This window comes from Sclerotinia sclerotiorum, genomic scaffold (assembly GCF_000146945.2).
Source record: "Sclerotinia sclerotiorum 1980 UF-70 scaffold_13 genomic scaffold, whole genome shotgun sequence".
In the NCBI taxonomy this organism is placed as follows: domain Eukaryota; kingdom Fungi; phylum Ascomycota; class Leotiomycetes; order Helotiales; family Sclerotiniaceae; genus Sclerotinia; species Sclerotinia sclerotiorum.
In genome coordinates, this window is record NW_001820823.1 from 711,155 (window position 1) to 731,129 (window position 19,975).

General features: G+C 41.3%; 11 protein-coding genes across 11 annotated transcripts; 7 read left to right on the forward strand and 4 right to left on the reverse strand.

Moving 5' to 3' along the window:
* Positions 1 to 531: 531 nt before the first annotated feature.
* Positions 532 to 2,802, forward strand: SS1G_09418 (peptide chain release factor 3; the record flags this gene model as incomplete). Its single annotated transcript, XM_001589646.1, has 1 exon — positions 532 to 2,802. One exon carries the CDS (start codon positions 532 to 534, stop codon positions 2,800 to 2,802), a length of 2,271 nt encoding a protein of 756 aa, XP_001589696.1.
* Positions 2,803 to 4,015: 1,213 nt separating this feature from the next.
* SS1G_09419 (predicted protein) lies at positions 4,016 to 5,222 on the forward strand (the record flags this gene model as incomplete). The annotated part of the gene is made up of 5 exons (XM_001589647.1): positions 4,016 to 4,109; positions 4,273 to 4,294; positions 4,351 to 4,670; positions 4,983 to 5,031; positions 5,168 to 5,222. The coding sequence occupies 5 exons, from the start codon at positions 4,016 to 4,018 to the stop codon at positions 5,220 to 5,222; spliced, it is 540 nt and encodes a 179-aa protein (XP_001589697.1).
* Positions 5,223 to 6,163: 941 nt separating this feature from the next.
* Positions 6,164 to 6,691, forward strand: SS1G_09420 (hypothetical protein; the record flags this gene model as incomplete). Its single annotated transcript, XM_001589648.1, has 1 exon — positions 6,164 to 6,691. One exon carries the CDS (start codon positions 6,164 to 6,166, stop codon positions 6,689 to 6,691), a length of 528 nt encoding a protein of 175 aa, XP_001589698.1.
* A 425-nt stretch (positions 6,692 to 7,116) lies between these two features.
* SS1G_09421 (predicted protein) lies at positions 7,117 to 7,227 on the reverse strand (the record flags this gene model as incomplete). Its single annotated transcript, XM_001589649.1, has 1 exon — positions 7,117 to 7,227. The coding sequence occupies one exon, from the start codon at positions 7,225 to 7,227 to the stop codon at positions 7,117 to 7,119; it is 111 nt and encodes a 36-aa protein (XP_001589699.1).
* Positions 7,228 to 7,530: 303 nt separating this feature from the next.
* Positions 7,531 to 8,304, reverse strand: SS1G_09422 (hypothetical protein; the record flags this gene model as incomplete). The annotated part of the gene is made up of 1 exon (XM_001589650.1): positions 7,531 to 8,304. One exon carries the CDS (start codon positions 8,302 to 8,304, stop codon positions 7,531 to 7,533), a length of 774 nt encoding a protein of 257 aa, XP_001589700.1.
* A 461-nt stretch (positions 8,305 to 8,765) lies between these two features.
* Positions 8,766 to 9,350, forward strand: SS1G_09423 (40S ribosomal protein S27; the record flags this gene model as incomplete). The annotated part of the gene is made up of 3 exons (XM_001589651.1): positions 8,766 to 8,768; positions 9,029 to 9,091; positions 9,168 to 9,350. 3 exons carry the CDS (start codon positions 8,766 to 8,768, stop codon positions 9,348 to 9,350), a joined length of 249 nt encoding a protein of 82 aa, XP_001589701.1.
* A 1,825-nt stretch (positions 9,351 to 11,175) lies between these two features.
* SS1G_09424 (predicted protein) lies at positions 11,176 to 11,616 on the forward strand (the record flags this gene model as incomplete). Its single annotated transcript, XM_001589652.1, has 2 exons — positions 11,176 to 11,210; positions 11,382 to 11,616. 2 exons carry the CDS (start codon positions 11,176 to 11,178, stop codon positions 11,614 to 11,616), a joined length of 270 nt encoding a protein of 89 aa, XP_001589702.1.
* Positions 11,617 to 13,259: 1,643 nt separating this feature from the next.
* Positions 13,260 to 13,710, reverse strand: SS1G_09425 (predicted protein; the record flags this gene model as incomplete). The annotated part of the gene is made up of 2 exons (XM_001589653.1): positions 13,260 to 13,299; positions 13,550 to 13,710. The coding sequence occupies 2 exons, from the start codon at positions 13,708 to 13,710 to the stop codon at positions 13,260 to 13,262; spliced, it is 201 nt and encodes a 66-aa protein (XP_001589703.1).
* Positions 13,711 to 14,874: 1,164 nt separating this feature from the next.
* Positions 14,875 to 15,134, reverse strand: SS1G_09426 (predicted protein; the record flags this gene model as incomplete). The annotated part of the gene is made up of 2 exons (XM_001589654.1): positions 14,875 to 14,992; positions 15,049 to 15,134. 2 exons carry the CDS (start codon positions 15,132 to 15,134, stop codon positions 14,875 to 14,877), a joined length of 204 nt encoding a protein of 67 aa, XP_001589704.1.
* A 482-nt stretch (positions 15,135 to 15,616) lies between these two features.
* Positions 15,617 to 16,194, forward strand: SS1G_09427 (predicted protein; the record flags this gene model as incomplete). The annotated part of the gene is made up of 3 exons (XM_001589655.1): positions 15,617 to 15,747; positions 15,856 to 15,901; positions 16,111 to 16,194. 3 exons carry the CDS (start codon positions 15,617 to 15,619, stop codon positions 16,192 to 16,194), a joined length of 261 nt encoding a protein of 86 aa, XP_001589705.1.
* Positions 16,195 to 17,632: 1,438 nt separating this feature from the next.
* On the forward strand, positions 17,633 to 18,134 carry SS1G_09428 (predicted protein; the record flags this gene model as incomplete). Its single annotated transcript, XM_001589656.1, has 3 exons — positions 17,633 to 17,842; positions 17,965 to 17,984; positions 18,068 to 18,134. 3 exons carry the CDS (start codon positions 17,633 to 17,635, stop codon positions 18,132 to 18,134), a joined length of 297 nt encoding a protein of 98 aa, XP_001589706.1.
* Between the last annotated feature and the right edge of the window lie 1,841 nt (positions 18,135 to 19,975).

The window sequence follows — 19,975 nt, forward strand, 5'->3', positions numbered from 1 at the left end:
AAATTTCCCAACCTCAGGCAATAATTACTAATCCATCATTCTCCTCGTTAGTCCTCTCAAAGTACAAAGAGTTTTTATATCCCCAAATTTTTGAGGGGATGGTTTTACTGGTATCAAACAGAAGCTGTCGAGTATTGCATCGATACTTGACACAAGTCATTCGACCTTGTTGGACTAAGCCTAGTCAATTGAATGCGTTCGTTCGCTATAACTCACAACAAACCGAAAGCCATGATGCGTTAACAGAAACAACTCGAAATATTGGTATCATAGCTCACATCGATGCGGTAAGTTTCAATTGTCACATGTATTACTTGCCCCTAATTTTAGAAGGGCAAAACTACTACCACAGAGCGTATGCTCTATTACAGTGGCTATACTCGACGCATAGGAGGTATGATTGCTACGGTCACATGAATATCACGAATAGAGTCTGACGGTCTGTTAGACGTTGATGATGGCTCCACTGTCACAGACTTCCTTCCCGCCGAAAGGGCCAGGGGAATAACTATTCAATCGGCAGCCGTGACCATGCATTGGCCTCCTGTGGCCGAAAATAGTACACCCTCGAAAGTGGCGAAGCCGTCCCGATCACAAGTATCACATACCATTAATCTAATTGATACTCCCGGCCACGCAGATTTTACATTCGAGGTTCTTCGTTCCTTGAGAATTCTTGATGGCGCCGTGTGTATCCTTGATGGTGTGGCAGGGGTAGAAGCTCAAACCGAGAAAGTATGGAAACAGGCAAACAATTACAGTATTCCCAGAATTGCTTTCGTCAATAAGCTTGATCGTGAAGGAGCTGCCTTTGCAAGAACTGTCCAAGAAATCGGATCAAGGCTTCGAGGTTGGCCTGCGGTTTGTCAGATCCCGTGGTGGGAAAGTGGCAAGGGCAAGTTTATGGGAGTTGGCGATGCAGTTGACCTTTGTGCTCTGAAATGGGAAGAGGGCAGTGACGGTAAATCGATTCAACATTTCACTCTTCAGCAGCTGCAGAAAGATGAACCAGAGTTCGCTGACGAGGTCGTCAAGGCACGAGCTGCACTCGTAGAAGCATTGTGCGAGTTTGACGACGGACTCCTTGAAACCTGGTTGGAATGTAATGATGATAGCCTACTCATATCACCAGATGACATCATTAAGAGCCTACGAAAATGCGTTCTTGATGGTTCTGGTAAGCTCATACCAGTCTTTGCTGGAGCAAGTTTCAGGAACATCGGGGTTCAACCACTCCTTGATGCCATCAACAACCTCCTACCGAACCCTACCGAGAGGCCAGAGCCAGAAGTACGACTAGGCAGCCTGCATGGCAGTTTAACCCAGCTTCTAGAAGGAAAGCTAGACCTCGCTGCAGCACAAGAGAGACAGATTTCTAAGAGATCTAACCCTCGAACTTCTCTTATCGCCCAGCTCGAAGCTTGTGCGCTCGCTTTCAAAGTAGTTAATGATCCACGACGCGGTGTACTAGTCTATATCAGGGTATACTCTGGCACAGTCAAGCGAAACACTGCCTTGTGGAATACGAATCTTCATGTTTCTGAGAGAGCCCAGAGACTTTTACAAATGTACGCATCTGATGCGGTAGAAATACAAAGCATTCCAGCTGGTCAAATTGGTGTTATTGCCGGTTTAAAACATGCTCGTACGGGCGATACCTTATTGTCTTATACAGGAGCTCATCCAAAAAATGGCCCGCCAGCACCACTGAATATTCTTCAGTTACGCCCGATCGATGTCCCTCCACCAGTATTTTTTGCCGCAATAGAACCGCACAGCCTAAGTGAAGAGAAAAATGTTGCCGAGATTTTACAACTCTTGTTGAGAGAAGACCCGAGTCTTCATGTCAATGTCGATGAAGAGTCTGGCCAAATGCAGCTGAGCGGTATGGGCGAGCTGCACCTGGAAATCGCCAGAGATCGACTCGTGAATGATTTCAAGGCTAAGGCAACCATGGGCAACATTGAAATCGGCTACCGTGAATGTGTTTTATCCCCTACATCAACTCATAGGTACATTTTTGATCGTGAGGTTGCTGGGAAGAAAGGGAAAGCAGGGTGCGAAGCTAGTATTAGTCCGGATGAGCAGCCGCTAGAAGACTCTGACCATACTATGCATATCGATGGAAACACAATCACAATTCGAATTCCAAAGCCTGCTAAGAATGATGGAAGCGATGGAACCCTGATATTGCCTTCCGACATGACTCTCGCCGAGGTCCATACTGCTTTGCTTAATGGGGCTGTCGCGGGTCTAGCCCGTGGTCCACGTCGGGCATTCCCGCTCCATTCTGCGCATGTGCTGCTAAAGTTCGATACCATCGAAGATGTTTTTGGCTCTGACACTACTTCTGCTGCATTATCTTCTGCATCAAGGCATGCTGTACAAGCTGGTCTCAAGGAAGCGTTCCAGGCAAACTCTATTGGACTAATGGAGCCTGTCATGAATGTAGTTATCAGCTGCGACGAATCATCCCTCGGCGCAATTGTCCATGATCTCTCATCTGCTCGCGGTGGCCATGTACTATCACTCGAAAATGATAATGAGGTAGAAGATCCAGAAGGCGAGCTGTCTCCGGTTGATATATCCAGAGTTTACACTCCTCCAGATCCATTTGCCTCAGAAACCAGCACTGATCCGTCAGGCCCTGGCCAGCAACGTCAAATTACCGCCAGAGTACCATTGAAGGAGATGGTTGGATATTTGAAGCATTTAAGGAGTATGACTGGTGGTAGAGGAACATTTATTATGAGTGTCGATAGATTCGAAAGACTCTCTGGACCAAGAGAAAAAGCTTTGTAGCATGGCCATAGACTGTAATGCTAGGGTTGGAATAATATCCTTTGTGTGTTTGGAGTATTTTTTACCTCGAAAGCCTAGGATATTTTAGTAATTTCCAGGGCTCAACAGAACTTCATGTTCGCGTTCAACATTTTCTTCGTGGTACCCCATTGAAGCTCTGTTTTTCTGGCTCGCCGACCTCTAATTACTGAGTTTATTAGTTGAAAATACTATTTAGCAGACTAGAAGCATAGTTTGAAGCGAGTGTTCGTTATTTTAAGAGCCTTTTGACGCAATGTGATGGCGGTGTTACAATACTCGAGTCTGCTTCCGCGGTAAATTTTTGAGTATAACCGGTATGCAATTTTCACAACAGGCTTCCTGGTTCATTCTCAATATTCACGATATCACATACAACATAAGACTACTGGTACCTTCTCCAACTGTCCGCATCAATTATGTTTCAATCATCGTGACTCACATGATTCCTATCAGCTCTAAATTAGTTGGGCGCCGCAGTGCCCGCAGTAGCTCTAGGTATAGACTCATCTCGACCCTAACGTAAGTATTCGTTGCACATCTATTCAATTTCCAAATTGACGTCACAAAGAGGGAAGAGCCATTGGATCTTCGAGTACAGTAAGTATACTAATGTTTTAGTATGCGGACCATGGCTTAATTAAACTTTTGGATTTGTGACGAGATTTATAGATGTAGTATATAACCTATACAGTACCATTGGATCAGTTCTGTAGAGTAGTTTCTGCTATACTGGTCCAGCTACAACGAAAATGAAATGCACTTAGTATTAGAGCATTTTCGGATTCACCGCACCACAACCCAATTCGGCCATGTTTGTCACATTGGCAGCAAGCGGCCAATAACTCTCCTCACACGGTCCATCTACTCCAAATATTTATAAAAGCTTGCTTCCACCTTTTTGATCTCCTTCCTTCTTCAGGCTTTACGCTCTCTGTGGTGAGTGCAAGGTATATGAGCGAGGCTGTGTTGTCAAATATCTGTCGAATGTCTGAAACTTTTAGTAGCAATGATATGATTTACAAGTGAGTGCAATTGCGTATGATATCATTGTGCTTATGTGCCGTACTGTCCGCGCAATAGGCAATGCAAGACGCTGGATGCCTACTTATTAGGCTTTACATTTTCTACAACTAATCAATCCCCATCTTCAAATATTCTTTCCATTTCCACGCAAAATCAATTTAATAAAGTAATGAAATATACCGAACCTATAATTCTTGAAATTCCTGACTCTTACATGGAGGACAGTAGAGGGTATGCATCAGCTGCGGATGTTAGTGGAAAAGGTACGTTTGCAACACAATTTCGAGAAGAGGAATTTAATAAATCTGAAATAGCTCAGCAAAATTATCCGACAACAGTTCAGCTAATGGAAAAGCATCTCATGATACCGGATCTAGAAGCACAACGGCAGACCTTAATTCCTCCATTAATGCTCCGCCCACTCAGTCCCAACAGGAAGAGCAAAGGAGTGAGTCCAAATCTCTAAAGATATATAATCCATAGCTTACAGTTAATAGATTCTAGTATTAAGCACAGTAGATCTCCCCGTCCTTTCTCCGCTGTGACAGATACTCCTCCGCCCAAACGACAAATGTCCTCCGGTTCAATCACACCATGGATTACAAGGCATGATACCTACAAGGAGGTGCAGAAACAATTATCGCCGTATGGTCTAGGACCTTACGAAGGAAAGGTCGCGAGCGATAAGTGGCTTCCCTTCAGCGTCCAATCTAAGGTCCTGACGCGGGTACAAATCGTTTTAGAAGAAGCTTTGTTCGAGTTTTTAAATACCAATTTCCCGCATGTGTGCGAGAAAATGGATGGGAGGAGATGGGCGAGGCTAAGTAAGTAATTTTTCTGCATTTCACTCTCTTTAGCATGTGCTAACAATAAGTTAAAAAGGTTGATCGAACTAGCTGTTTCAATCATGATCCAGCTTGATGGAGATAAAGATCGCCTTAGTAATCTCCTTGATGGAGAGATATATAATCATAGTTCGGAAACACTGCGGTGTCTTCTTTTAAAGATCTCTCAGATCCGCCACTGTGCTGTTCACCGCACGAAGAAAATCCCGGTCATCACATTAGAACTTATGGTGCGCGATGCAGTATACGTTACCTCATATATACAAGATAAGGAACGAACTGATATTCTAGACAGTATCTGCAGACCACTTGAATCTCTCTCATTCAATCTAGAGGCTAGGTTTGGAGAAATATTAGCCAAGAAAGCACAGAGAAATCTGGAGAGAATTAATAATAAGATAGAGCAGCTGCAGGAACTGTTGAAGGAGGAAGAAATCAGACAGGGAGTGGCTAATATGGAAATGGAAAATATTCAGGGACAGGATGAGGGGATATGAGGGTGGACTGGAGTGTTTGAAGAAGGCTTTGTAAAGATGTAGGCAGGCTGGACGAGAATAAGGTGGTTTAGAGAGATTCATTTTGCAATAGTGTTGCGTGTGATAATATCACATACTATCTATATATCCTACAAATACATTACTTAATATAGATTCTAATTGTTCTACTGCTGAACACTTTCAAACTATGGTTATTAGCTAGCAAGCCACTCCATTTATATTGACAATTCAGCAAGACTATTGAAAAACTAGAAAATTACGCGCTGATTAAAAAGCTACTATAAAGAAATAAGATGGCAACTGACTGAATATCTCAACATCGTCGCTCTCTATATACCTCTGATAATCAAGCGCGATTGATATATCCGAAAATCCTAGTAACGGATATCTTCAAAAAGTAAACCAAGCATACATGATTTTAATTAAAACCTCAAAATCTATTAGTACAATTAAATTATCACAGAATCCAAAACATTTTGCTCGCCGCATATAGTCACCGGGAGTCTTAAATATAGTGACCGCTAAGCCACCACTCCCTTGGCCCTCTCATCCTCTAGGATTACAAATTTACAACCATCAAAATAACTGCACTGCTCAATCTCAAGTTCCGGAGCATATATCATCATACCATTTTACATATTCACAAACATCCTAAAATTTAATGACGCTCTATTTCTTCAAAGCCGAGGAATGTAGTCCCCAGATTAAGTCATATAAGCATTAAAAAAATGAAAACGTGTTTTAATATTACTCATTCTTTCTTCTTTATTCAAAAATGATCATTGGCGCTCGCAGACTCGCGCGCATAAGGCTGACAATGGAACTCGCCCGTTTGCTGACCTTGGCGGCGCAGCCCAGCTGATTAACACTTGAAGTAGGGGAGAGGAAGAACGCTGTTATTTATTGATTTGGTATTTTTTACTTTTTGTTTGTTCTGATCATCATCATCACCATTTCAAAGGTTTGGTAACCAACATGTTGTATCAAATTTATATTCCCGTCTTGTTTTCTCTCATCACATCAGTATCGGCTTATTGGATACAATTTTACTCCGAGCCCAGATGCGGCAGTAAAGAAATTATCCATTCATGGAGCGGATCAACAAGACGGGGATGTCAGACACGATTTTCCAAGTCGACCAATTCGGCACTCGTCACCAATATCGGAACGTCGGATGGCAACACAGTTGTGGTTTTTTACACCTCCCAAGACTGTAATCCTGAAACTGCCATTGCGCGAGTAGAAAATGGATGTGTTGGGATTGAAAGCGTTAATCTTGGGATTAAATATCAGTCGTTTAATGTTATTCGGACTTTTGATTCGGCGGGGCTCACACCGATTTCAAAGAATGCGTTTGCATATCAACATGGTGGAATTGCGCTTTACAAGGGTGTGGAGTATAGGTGGTTGAAGCAGGATGATGGGTCATTTCGAGGCGTTGTCCCTGAGGAATGGGATGATGCTGTTCTTAAGCAGAGAGGTATTACTGCTTCGGTGGGTTGAGAAGATGGTTATGTTGATTCAAATCATTACCATGTGATGAAGCTAGTAGTACTCGGCGCTATGCCCCGAAGCTTGTTTTAGCACAGAAAAAGCTTCCATTCGATGAGCATTACCTTAGCTGAAAGGAGATCTATCGAGGTGTTGGAAACATTGCTATAGTTTTCGACGTCGATTGGGAATTATGAATCCTTATGCGTATCTGAGCGCTAAGAAAAAGGGGCAAATAACGCAAAACCTCTCCTCACCGCAAAAAGCATGGGACCATGCAGGAGCCTCTTTGACGGAACTTAATCATGGGCAAGAGTCCTCAAGTTATCCATCTGCAAATGCTAGGAGACATCAAAGGAATTCGCATGCACAATATTGTCGACGGGGTAATGTTCGAGATACTTAGGAACGACATCATCAGCGACAGTTGCACAGATTTATGCATAGATGACGATATTCAAGCAGAGAGATTGTTGGATGTTTGGTGATTGAGGTGAAAGGGGAGAATTGTTGAGTAACCAATCGCACTTGCGTGAAGACTTGGCCATCACTTCAAGCCTGGAGACGAAGTAAACCTGAAGAACAGCCAACATGGGATAATGATCAACCCCGAAAGACGGTTAGCACTTGTGGGAAACAACTTTGCTTTATAGCCAAGGTTCCAGGTCTTTGGGAGAACGTCGAATAAGGTGTATATCGCATTTTGCCACAAGGACTCATAAAATCTGCGTATCTGCGAACAAAATTCGCGTCTAAATCCAATGTGGTAATTACAGACAAGTTTAAAATCTTTTGTCTTCCTATATGCACCATAACTCCAAATGCTATGCAATGTGATTTAAGGTCTCCTTCTACCAATCGTCATCGTCGTCACTCTCTGCATTAGCCAGTTTCGAACCTCGAATGCCACCCTTCTCTTGACGCTCTTCCTCTTCATCCTCCGCATCACGTCTCCGCTTCGTAACTCTCATATCATTGTCTTTGATAGCTCCAATTTCGATCAAAAGCTTATCAATCTCTGCCATTCCTACGCGTACACCTCCCATAGTCATCAATGTAACCACTTGTTTCACAATGTCTCCTTTGTTGTACACCAGTATTGTAGGACAATTCCTATCTGGATACCCTTCAATGGCCATGTCACCCTTCATCTCGCAGAACTTCACTTCCCCAAACTCTGCAGCTGCTCTTCTCCACAACTCTGTCAAAACCCTACTCTCCACATTCGTGCCCAACCCACTTGTAAGATTGACCAATACTGGAGAATCTTGGCTAGCATCGGTAACCTCTCTCTGGTAGTCAGGCTTCGACAATGGATATACTGCGCCGTGCTTGGCTTTCTTCGATATTGACGATAATTCTGCCATTCGTTGTTTTTTATACTGCTCGAGGAATGCATCGTCCTCTTCATCCTCGAGAGCATCGAGTTCATCAAGATCCTTGCCCTCAAGTCGGTTCTCATGCGCAAGACGGCGTCCTTCCAAAATAGCTTCTTCGATGAGGGGTGTAGGGGAAGGAGGTTTCTCGGGAATTATTCCCTTTGCTCGCAGAATATCATTCCATTCCGTGTCTGCATTTGGATCGTCTATTGGAACATTAATTCTCTGGTCCATAGGAGCTGCCATGATTGTGAAAGTTGAGGTTGTTACGAGAAGTTACTGTATCATTGTGATACCAGAATGTGTAAGGCTTCGAGATATTTGTATCTACTCCGTAGAATCCACGATCTGCAGGCTGAGCTAGCTGGCAGCAAAGCAGCCTTGATAATTGTGGAGGGGCTCGAGGGGTGATCTTATTAATCTTATTAGTCGGAGCAAACAACGCTCAAAACACCGATCCACTTAAAGAAGCACGGCCTTATTTTGCATATGTCAAAATTATACTTTTGCACGTGATCTAACTCGGTTAAATTTTTGGCACACTCTAGGGTTTTCATAGATTTGTTCAATTTTCTCCGCTCTTGATACTCCCAAGTTTTCGACCCATCGACAACACTGACATTTGCTCTCTACGTCTAAGAACGACATTACGACAAAAGACCGTCAGGCCAAAATTCAAATAAAAATTTCGATCACAATCCGACAAGATGGTAAGGAATTCCTTCAATCAATTATTCCCCCACATCAAGGCATCGAGCACGGAATGAGGATAGGAGGTGGAATTGTTCAGTGGGCATACGACAGCATACAACAATTATGAGGAGGAGAACAAGCTCGGAATGGAACTCGAAACTGTTATGCGGTCGCTGTTAGGTTGGATTGAATTGCTGAAATGGAGGGATTGATGGATATTGATGGTTTTGATGAATATTTGATAAGAATAATGGCTGACCAGATTTTGCCACTATAGGTTCTCGCAATCGATCTCCTCAACCCATCCCCAGCTGCTGAGGCACGCAAGCACAAGCTCAAGGTATGCGACAACACCTTTTAATGAATTCTCGATTCGATGCAAAATTGGCGGAAGCTAATAATTTTTGCCGCTTTAGCAACTTGTCCCAGCCCCAAGATCCTTCTTCATGGATGTCAAGTGCCCAGGATGCTTCACTATCACCACCGTCTTCAGCCACGCCCAAACTGTTGTCATCTGCGCTGGATGCTCAACTGTTCTCTGCCAACCAACAGGTGGTAAGGCTCGTTTGACTGAGGGCTGCTCGTTCAGAAGAAAGTAGATCAGATATATCAGCGCTACTTTTCTTTCCGCTTCGTCTTTTCGGTTAATGGCAATGGCTTCATGAGGGTATACATATGGATCTAGTTTTCGATACGCAATTTGACGGATAGAAGATGGACCTCACCCAAAATTCCTTGCGAAAGATCGTGGCAACAAGCAGCAAAGGGGCGTTTGGGATAATCCGGATATCTTGCATCAAATCAAAAACGATTCCCTCATAAAATGATTTATTTTTCTTGTGTACAGGACGTTTGTGATATGATTGATCGCGAACGTAAATACCTACATTGGTGGATATGAGCGGCAGGAAATACGGTTCTACGAATATTTTACGATGACAGAACGACCTGGACTTGGTGAAGACTCGGAGCGTTCTTGAGGACGCTGCGTATTCACAATGGATTTAAAAGTTGTGCTATATCAATCAACGATGATTTAAGATGCCCTTTCCCATGCCCATTCCGTGAAGATTTTATGGACGCTGATTGACTGTGTTATGTTTGTACAAGCCCTCGCAAGCGCGTGTTTTCAATTTATCCTCTTCTGACCCACCATTCTTCTCAATACTGCGATCAGATATGTCAAAATGATATGCCGAGACTGTGTACTCCTTAGCTTGACATTAAACAAGGCCTCCATAAGATGTATAGGATTCACTTGTCCAGATCCGTTTATTATCGTCTGCAATATGCATCATGTTTTGTATTACGAGTGGTGGAAACACATGGAGATTTAGCTCCGGTTCATGCTTCCGGCTCGTCAACCGTTTTATGAGAGATTCTTGAAGATTTTAAAAGATAATCTTTACCCGGACGGTTTATTCTGAACGTCTTTACCGCGACGATTAATTCTCGTCATGCCGAAATTGCAGTGAATATATTAGCACATCAGTATGAGGCGGGAAGTCCTACCACTTGTACTATACTCTTCATGAACGACAAAGAAGACCTTGACTCGATCCTACTCGTAACTTGGCAAGCTCAATTTGACTTGGCTGTGGTGGGTTGGGAACGGGAGGACATGGCACCACCAATTACCGAAAAGCCACTGAACTCATACTGGAAGTTATTGGTCGGGTATCGGAGGATAGATAGAATTTTACTAAAAGATTTGAGTAGCATTTCACAATGATGTTTCTATTGATTTCGACGTCTTTTTTTTTTTCAGAAATTGATTAAGACGACAAATGCATTATATGCACTACATCAACTTGATTAAAGCCGGCACACAGCAATAAGTTCAATTTTACAAGAATTTACCTATTAATATTGTGCATTTATGAAACTTTCACCAATATAAAATTCGTTCCATTCACCGTCACATAATCCCATTTATCAAGATTTATTTCCAACTCAACTAAATCTGTTTTGAACTTTAATCGTTCTCGTAACTGTGCTTCTACCAGTTATGAATGAATCTCTGCCCGCTTCTAGCTGTCCATGGCGAACATCGAGGATAACTAACTCCCTCTATGAAAAGTGTGCTCTCCCGGAAGGGACTCGTTGTTGACCTCCTGGGATCTTGGCAGCATATGCATATATATTGCATGATGCATATAAGGAGCAAACAAAACTCAACTTTTAATTCATTCTTTCCTTTTTGGTATACTGTTTGTTTGCTTTCAATATTTTGATTTCAAAGCACTTTAATTCTGAAGGCTGAATACCTAACCCTATTCCTTCATTTTTTTGAATATATACTCGCAGCTTAACTGCTTAGCTAGAGAATCAATCAATTCAATCTGATGCTCTTTCTGGTCTCAAGAAACCCAATACTCGTAGTCTCTGTTGTTGATCTGCTCGGCTTGTGTTCTTCGGTTTGGAATGACCACATATTTTGATAGTTGGACAGTTTTTTTGTATGTGATAGACATCAGCGGCTGTGGTAGCGGTAGAAATGGAGAGAACGATAGACGAGAAAAGAATCTGATAGTTGTTGAGATGTCTGTTTGTTCTCTGAGCGCAATCATGTACTCATCGTTGCTCTACTTGATTGGTCCTTCCCTCGTATATTTACTGATGTTACGTAGAGGTCATATATCTTTTGAGCCGATCAATAAGGATTGCGTCACATTAAGACACAGCTGCATACTGCAAGAACAAGCTAGTTCTGCTGTTCTGCTAGGAGAGTTTCAGTTCAGCATTACTGGCCTAAGGCGGCTATACCGTCCTAATTTTGGAAAGGCTGCAGAAATTACTGTTCTTATTTGCAGATTTTCAAGCACTCTCTTTCCTAAGTCGAGGAAACTGGCTTCTAGCCCTTAAAAACAAGAATGGGAGGTAGAACTCTCCATGGTATATCCATGGAGATCGAGGGAGACAAAATAGTATACACGAATATTGGTATTTTAACTATTAAATAAAGATGTACGTACCAGTCTCCAATAAGCGGTTTCGATATAACACTCTCCATTTTGGATCAATTGAGACGCCGTGCAATATACTCTAGACGCAATGTTCAGATCAACTCCAAGTCAAATTCTCAGGTGACAATGCCGATCATCCAAAAGCCAGCGCTACACTAGGCAAAGCAAACGTCTCAAAAGTCTTGGATACTGCAGATCAATAAACCAGAGCAACTTTACTGTCTCTCATACCAGATGAAGGATACTATGATAACGTTATTGACGTGTAAGCAACATTGAAGCATCCGGCTCTCATAATGCACAATAGACTCCTTAATTCTTGTTCAAAAGAAGATGACCCACAAAAAGCGTGCATTTATTCTAGTCTTGACGTTCTAGAATTTTCTTAGTCTTGCTAAGGTCTTATGTATCTCCGATCACACTATAGGATAACAATGATTCATGGTTACCTTGAATGAGGGATGCTGGTGCTGCGACGAGAGCATGAGGAAGTACAAAAGATCCCATGGGACACCCGCAAATTTATACAATTGATATACACAAATTCATACAAGACTTTTCATATGATAAGGTAATATGAGAGGTATATCATTATTGTATGTCATTATAACGTGAACACATTATTTCATCCACAGCTTATATGCGTTATTTTATGTTGCCCGAGTTGATCCTCGTTTCTTCGTCATCATCATCATCATTAGCTGCTACCATATTTTCATAATAAGCGCCATGGTTTACCACATATGTTTCTTTGACATCAAGCGCATTCTTTCAATCCCCTCAGCGAGTTGAGATTCATCATCTAGAGCTGCAGATGGCTTCGTTTTTCGACTTCGTTCCCTCGATCTGGCCCTCTTTGATACATAATCTGGATCAAATACATCGAGCGTATCTCCCGCTAGAGTATCGAATTATTAGTAATTGTCTGTGTAGCAGATTCTGGAGAAAAGAATAGTGTACTCACAAGCAGGAAGAGAGATCAAAGTTCTCTACTCAACACTTTGAATTTCCTCGCCAGAAAGTAACCTTAGTGCAAAGCGTTTATTCAATACTGAATTTGGTGAGAAATGATCAGTCGTGAATAAAACTTCTGCAGCTTTAAAGATAGTTTCTGGTCTCATTTGGTGGAACTGCAATGATACCCCATCTGTTGACCTCCTGGGATCTTGGCAGTATATGCATATATATTGCATGATGCATATAAGGAGCAAACAAAACTCAACTTTTAATTCATTCTTTCCTTTTTGGTATACTGTTTGTTTGCTTTCAATATTTTGATTTCAAAGCACTTTAATTCCGAAGGCTGAATACCTAACCTTATTCCTTCATTTTTTGAATATATACTCGCAGCTTAACTGCTTAGCTAGAGAATCAATCAATTCAATCTGATGCTCTTTCTGGTCTCAATAAACCCAATACCATCCTAATTACATTTCCGTAGTTTCAAAAATCAATAGTCAGAGCCCAAGCTTCTCACGTGCACATAAAGCTTCAAGTTATTACACGCGCCAGTCCGGACGGTGTATTCTTCTAAGTGGTTAATCAAGATGAGTCGGCAGCCTTGACTCGGTACTTGAGGTCTCTATGTATTAATTTTAAGGAACTAATTGGAAATTCTTTGCGATCCGATTGTGGTTGTAAAGCACAAGGAGCAGAGTAACGTCTTTCAGCTGGATTTCTCTACTGAATTTGTCCCAAAACTTCCCCTTAAACCACAAAAGAAATCGTGGAACATGACTGTAAGTCTGTAAGTCTGGTGGAACGACTGATATTAAAGAGAAGTAAACAGTTTAGAGCTAAGTCTATCGTATGTATATTGCGGCTGTACTGACCCTATACTAGCATTATGCTGGTTCTCCTTTTGCATCTCGCTTAGCGAAGTGGCTACGTGAAGAGGCATGTTGAAGTTGAGAGAGCACAGTGAGGTACTAACACCAAAGAGCTTTCCGTGTGATATTTTAAAATGCACATCGATCTTTTTCTGCGGTGTCATTTTGACCGCTTTATAAACATTTTCGAAACATCACGCAGCTCTTACCACTGATGGTAGCAACATACTCTTTTATAAGAGCACTAATGAATTTTTTAATCCGTACCTTCTTCTTGTCTGAAATGATACCCGATAATTTATCCAGCACTTTTATGGGTAACAAATAGAAGAAGAGGTGGACCCTCACCAAGTAAGCAATTGAAGGATTTAGACATGCACACATGAGATAATGATCACGTGGTTATACAGTAGGAAGCCAGTAATAATACTATACATTATGGTATCATACACAATCGAGGATTATCCCATACATTCCAATGTGATAAAATCAGAGTTCACGTACACTGTAGATTCTTTTTCCAATCACCGACTTCGCGAAGGTCCTGCACACCACGTTCCACAAGCGCACCCCGTGATCTTCGTGATCCGATTGAATGTGCTCTTCTCTATGGGGGGCTTATGGCCGAGAAACAAATGTTTTTCCATCAGTAGATTCTTCATTACCTCCTCGCTGTCGTCTTCATAGCGATCAAGGTGGCCACCATCGTGATAACAGGCAGGATGGGGACATTCCGGTCCCTGTATCCTTATCTCATTCGTGCTCTGGCTATCTCCATCTATAATATCGATTGCCTTCATGACAAATTGCACCTTTTCAATCTCCTCGATCTTTTGTCTCAGGGTAGTCAAATCCTGTAAAGTGACTGCTGACTGGCCTTCTGCCATTATTTTCTGCCAAATTTGTTGAAGTGATGAAAACACATCCTGAATTCTCTGAAGAACTACCTTCGGTGTACACAAAGTCCCTGGGATATCATCTACCCCTTCTATTCGATTTTTGATTTCCATATTTTCGTCCATATGGTCCACAGGACAAAGTTGTCGTTCGACTGCACTTCCTTTGCCATCTACCCTTTCAATGTTGCTATCCTCTATTTTCGAATGGTACTGGATGTAGTAAATGATGTCAGTATAGGCCTTGCAGAAAACTCCATGAAACACTATTATCCTTTCAATGTCGCGCTTATGGAGCTTTGTGGCGTCAACAATAAATCTATCTCTTGAAGCCAATTCTTCGGAGCTGAAGACCTGGATAGGCGCATCCCCATCTGCTATGAAATTATTAGTTTAAAAGTTTGTCCAGTTGAACGAAAATGTAGGAAGAGATTACATGCCATCAGCATCCGAATCAAGGTGAACCTCTTTCTTGCTAGACCATTCTGAAACATCGTTTTCCTCGTACTTTGATATTCCTTTCCCTTTGTCTTCCGTCTCTCCATCGAGTCTGTGAATGTAATAACATCAGCTACTTTTCACGTAAGAAGTGAAAGCCTTACTTACGTTTGACCTTTACCTGGAAGAGATTCTGTGACCTCCTCTGTGGTACCCTTCCGGTCCGTAACAGTTCGTAACTTCTTACTAGCCATTACAGACTTCTTTTTCATTCGTTTGGTTCGCGCCTTGTGGGATGTCAACTTCGACTGCTGCTGCTGCTGCAGCTGCTCTTCCCTTACGCACTTTATTCCACGCAGGGGTTTTCTCATCTTTAAGTCCTCTACTTTCATTCTGCTATTTCGAGGAAGCCACGTTTGCCGCTTGTAATATTCATGGGCCGAGTAAGAAGCCTATGACCAAATATCGAGTTGGAGGTTGGTAAAGACTTATGTATAGATTCTCCCACAGCAAATGAAATTCGAAAAATGTTTATGAAACATCAACAAAGATCAGATATTTTCAGTCATTGTATTTGTTATTTCACAGAAAGTTTTTCCACAAATTGCAGCACAGTAAGAGTGTATAATGGCCAGAAGGTGCGGTAACAGTCTGCAATGAGCGGGATGCATGTTTGTTAAATCCGGCGAGACGGGTCGGCGCATAAAAACTAATGCTTGCGCCGCTGCAGGGTACCATGTCAATCATTTTTGACAACTGCCGAGGCTTTTCCAAATGCCGGTACTCGGCTCATGGGTATAGGGGAGCTGTCCCGCATGTTCATCACAACAAGGCTAATTATGGTACACTAGCGAAATGCGAACTAACGTGACCGCATGATTAAAGCAGGAATGTCTAATAAACGTTAAAAGATTGACAGATACCAACGATTAGTCTGGTGTGATAAAACTCCTCACTATGTCCTTAACGTAATAGCATGCACCCTTGCGCTGCATATGCACTGAATAAGCAAAAGATGGCTGTAGGTGGGGCTATGTTTTCGGGTACTACATAAATGGAAGCATTCCCCACTCATACATTTCTTTCTTTTCCGACTAACCCGAGTAAAGATGCCCTGATAAAGTTGAGGATCTCGATGTCTCTGCAGCTGGTAGAGGCCGATCAAGAGGCCAGGATGGTTACATGACCCAATGGAATCAATGTTATGTAAGAACAAAACAAATTTCATAGGCTCTCCGAGATGTGTCGACGAGGATTTGGCCTTCAGTCCCACGGAGATGGTACGTCAAACTCAAATCTTTCAGTAGTTGTTGAATGAATCCTTGATTCCCAAGTGCTGGGAAGTCGTTTTGTCAAATCTTTGATGAAGCAATCATGGAAGTTTGGGACTCTTCAAGATCATTATTCTAGCGAATTATGTGCTCAATGTACTGTTGTTTTTGAATGTTAGATATTATGAAATCAGTTAGAGCTGATGTGATGGGTGAATGCATTCATTTGAAATGCGAGGCAAAACTGATTGTTTGAAAATCAACCAACGGCAATGGAGCCACACTACCTCGTCCCAATATGGTAGTATTGGGAACTATTGATATCAAAATAGTATTGATGAGGTTTTAGCATGCATTTTTCTAGGGTGATAGTTATTCTACGAGTAGTATCGAATGATAAGTCAGCCAGCTAAAGAACCACGGTAGTAGACATTTGTATCTGGAGATTTATTTGTGTTCCAACCAACAAGTTCCTGATTAAACCTGTGTTGAACCTTCCATAAAAATCCTTATTTCTAACTTTGTGATTTTGTGCATACACGAAGCTAATTTGTATGACAGATAAATACCAAATGTAGTGTTTGTATAAAGATTTTAGGTCGTTAGAGAAGTATTCGAGTAGAACAAATCAATAAAGCTCTGCATGACTGATGGGTCATGGTCTAGTATTTTGAATTGGATCGATGGAGTTTCTTACCAAAAAAAACACTAGGGAGCGTCAAAAAAGCTTTTTGGGGGAGTTTGAATTTAGAGAAGACTAGCTCGCTTCTAAAGTGATATGCGAAGCTCAATATCTTTATTTGAGGCTATGGAATAGCCGGTGGTTGTGAATGAAGATGTGCTGAAAAAAAGCGATAGTTGAATACGGGGTTGTGGATTTCGAGAAACCAGGGGGACTAAAAGTCCAGCCGAGAAGTTGTTCAATCTAAGTGGTTTCATTTTCCCTTCTTGATATTGGTAAGGTGCCGCATTCATTGAGACCTCAAGCTTCTTTATACTCGAGTTATCCATCAATATTCGCGTCTTTATCATTTGTCAACCGAGGCTTCCTAATTCGGAGTAGATTTTTGTTTTCGCTTCACTTGAAAACAGTCCCTCGGTACCCATGGTGGCTTATTCTAGTATAAATGCCTTAATAATAATATTATTATGAATAACCAAGCCCTCCGTTCATCTTGTCTCAGATTACTCTTGCTGTTGCTGTTGCCTTCTTCTTTTGCATTAAATTTACCTTACCCTCAATTTTGATAAACCTCTAGTTATACAATCACATCAACCTTATTATCCTCATCCAGTCCTTACTATCATGTTGATCTCTGCTACACTCAGAAAATATCACCAAATGTTCGTCAAAAGAACGAAAAGCAACCAACCGTATCATCGCAAGCCAATGAGCTGATGGGATCAGGTTCATAACTTCCAATAATCGCACGAATTCATGAATATTAAACTAAATCGAAGAAAAAGTCCTGCATCGAAACATGTCAATTAACATGGAAAATGACATGGACAACGAGGCAGAGACTATTGGTGCAGAACTCAAATATTTGATTAATAAAAGAACTACGAAAAGAATAGTGTACTATTCAAGCATAGAAAGTGTGTCGGTGATTACAGTACCTATTAGCATCAACCCAACTTCGGGGATTAGCAAGTCTAAGAGACAAACCTCCGGGGAATATCCAAAGCTGGTAAATTTCTGCAAATCTATCCGATTGTGGTACTGTTTGAAAATAGCCATGATACTAGAAATCGAGATGCTGGGTACTCTGACGAGAGAAACTAAATACTGATAGCGGACAGCTGGATTCAGTTCGGAGATATCGATAGTATGTATGTATAAGTCATACTCCAGGAGTTGGAAAAAATAAAGGCCACTCTGGAATGAGCTTGAACTCAAACTTACCAACATGCAGCAGTCTAAGTTTTGAACAGGAAGAAGATAATGATTACTTTATTGGAGTTTCCGCATGTTCACTCTGACAGTTAGTCATAATATTTTACTCGAGTACGATTTCCTATACCCAACACCCAATCATCATGTATGCCGAAGCTATAATTATAAATCAAGCAGAAAAGGAAAATGAATTTCCGTGTCTACATAGTCACATGAATCCACCATAACTATCATACCGACCGCTATTCGAAATTCTAACAAGTTTAAATCAGCTGTGCTATATATCTATCTAGATAGATATTTGAATTTCCTACTAGATCATGCATCTGAATCTCATTCTCCATTAGGTCCGCATCACTTCTCTCATAGACTCTAGAGTTTCTATCCTAGGACTCTCAAGCTCTGTACTGATATATTCGGAATGACTCTGAGGAGAAGTTGGAAAATCTAAAAGTATCCTAATATTATATTCACCAGAAAACTACTCATTTTTGAGTTCCTGTGCGCTATCAGGCGTTCATCGTACTATGTATCTGATTTAGATTTTTCATCTTCACTATCAAAATTCTTTGCATAACTTAGAGGCTTGCTTCTTTTGAAGACTCTGCTTGCTTAATCCCCCAACCAGTCACAAGGACTCGAATTAAGTTGAATTTTGGCCAATCGGATAAAAAGTCAACTGATTCAAATGCCTTTCCTTTTACTTTCACTAGATATTATTCTTAGGTCTTAAGCACAGTATTAGATGTTTTTATATAGAACTAGCTTAACAACTTTTCATGATTACAGGATTAGGTAATCCAGGTGCAGCAGAATTCAAACTGTAAGGGATGAATAATATATAAATACTCGTACTACAACACTCTTTGCAATTGGTTTGCACACTTCACTTCACATCAAGTCCTCACGGCTCTACCCTCTACTTTCTATTCTAAAATCAACATTACCAAACCATCGCACTGCATTTATACCAGAGCCAATAAACAAAACTACCACACAGAATAAAACATCTCAACAGTTGACATAATATCAATACAAAACCTCTAACCTAAGACTTACAACCACACTCCCATACTTCCAATCATAATCCTTTCCCCCCTATAGAGCTCGCCATTCAAACCATGAACCCGTAAACAATTATCACTTGTCAATTGCAATAAGTCATTTGAACCACCTAGAACTCAAACTCAAAACCTCTCAAGCGAAAATCCCCTAACTCATTTTATCCCCTTTTTGAAGGACAAATATCACCAATATTAATCCAATCAACACCCATAATCAAGGTAATCTTACATCCTCCAATATATACATACACCAAAAGCATTTTGTACCAATTCCAGTCCCTCCTGCCCCCAAGAACTATAATATTCATATCCCAACCACCAGTACAAATAAATACACAAAGAAAGCTTTCTATCCATCCATACCCACCCATAAAGTACATCTATCTATCCATCCATCATTCCAAGCAAACAATATCGATACAATATCAATACAAAACCTACCTACCTACCTACCTATCTACCTAACAAACCACCCAACCCAAGCCTAAAAAAACTTCAACTCCAGCTTCTTACCGCATTCATTCATTTAATATCAGCCAAACGCGTGCATCCATCCATCACCATCACCATCACCATCACCATCACCATCACCATCACCATAAAATCCCACCACATACATACAAAACATCCGAAAAAACACCAAGAAAAAAAATCTCCATACAACAATACACCTTCCTCTTCCTAAACCTAGCCCTTTTAAAACCCAGCAATTCCCTCCCTCTACAGCCATCCTCCCATCTTTTCATAAACCCTAATCTCAAATCTCTCAAATCTCTAAAAATACTAACTATATTATTATAGCTATCTGATCTAACCCGGCCTCACACATGAATATTTCAATCTCAACCTCAAATCCTTCTGAT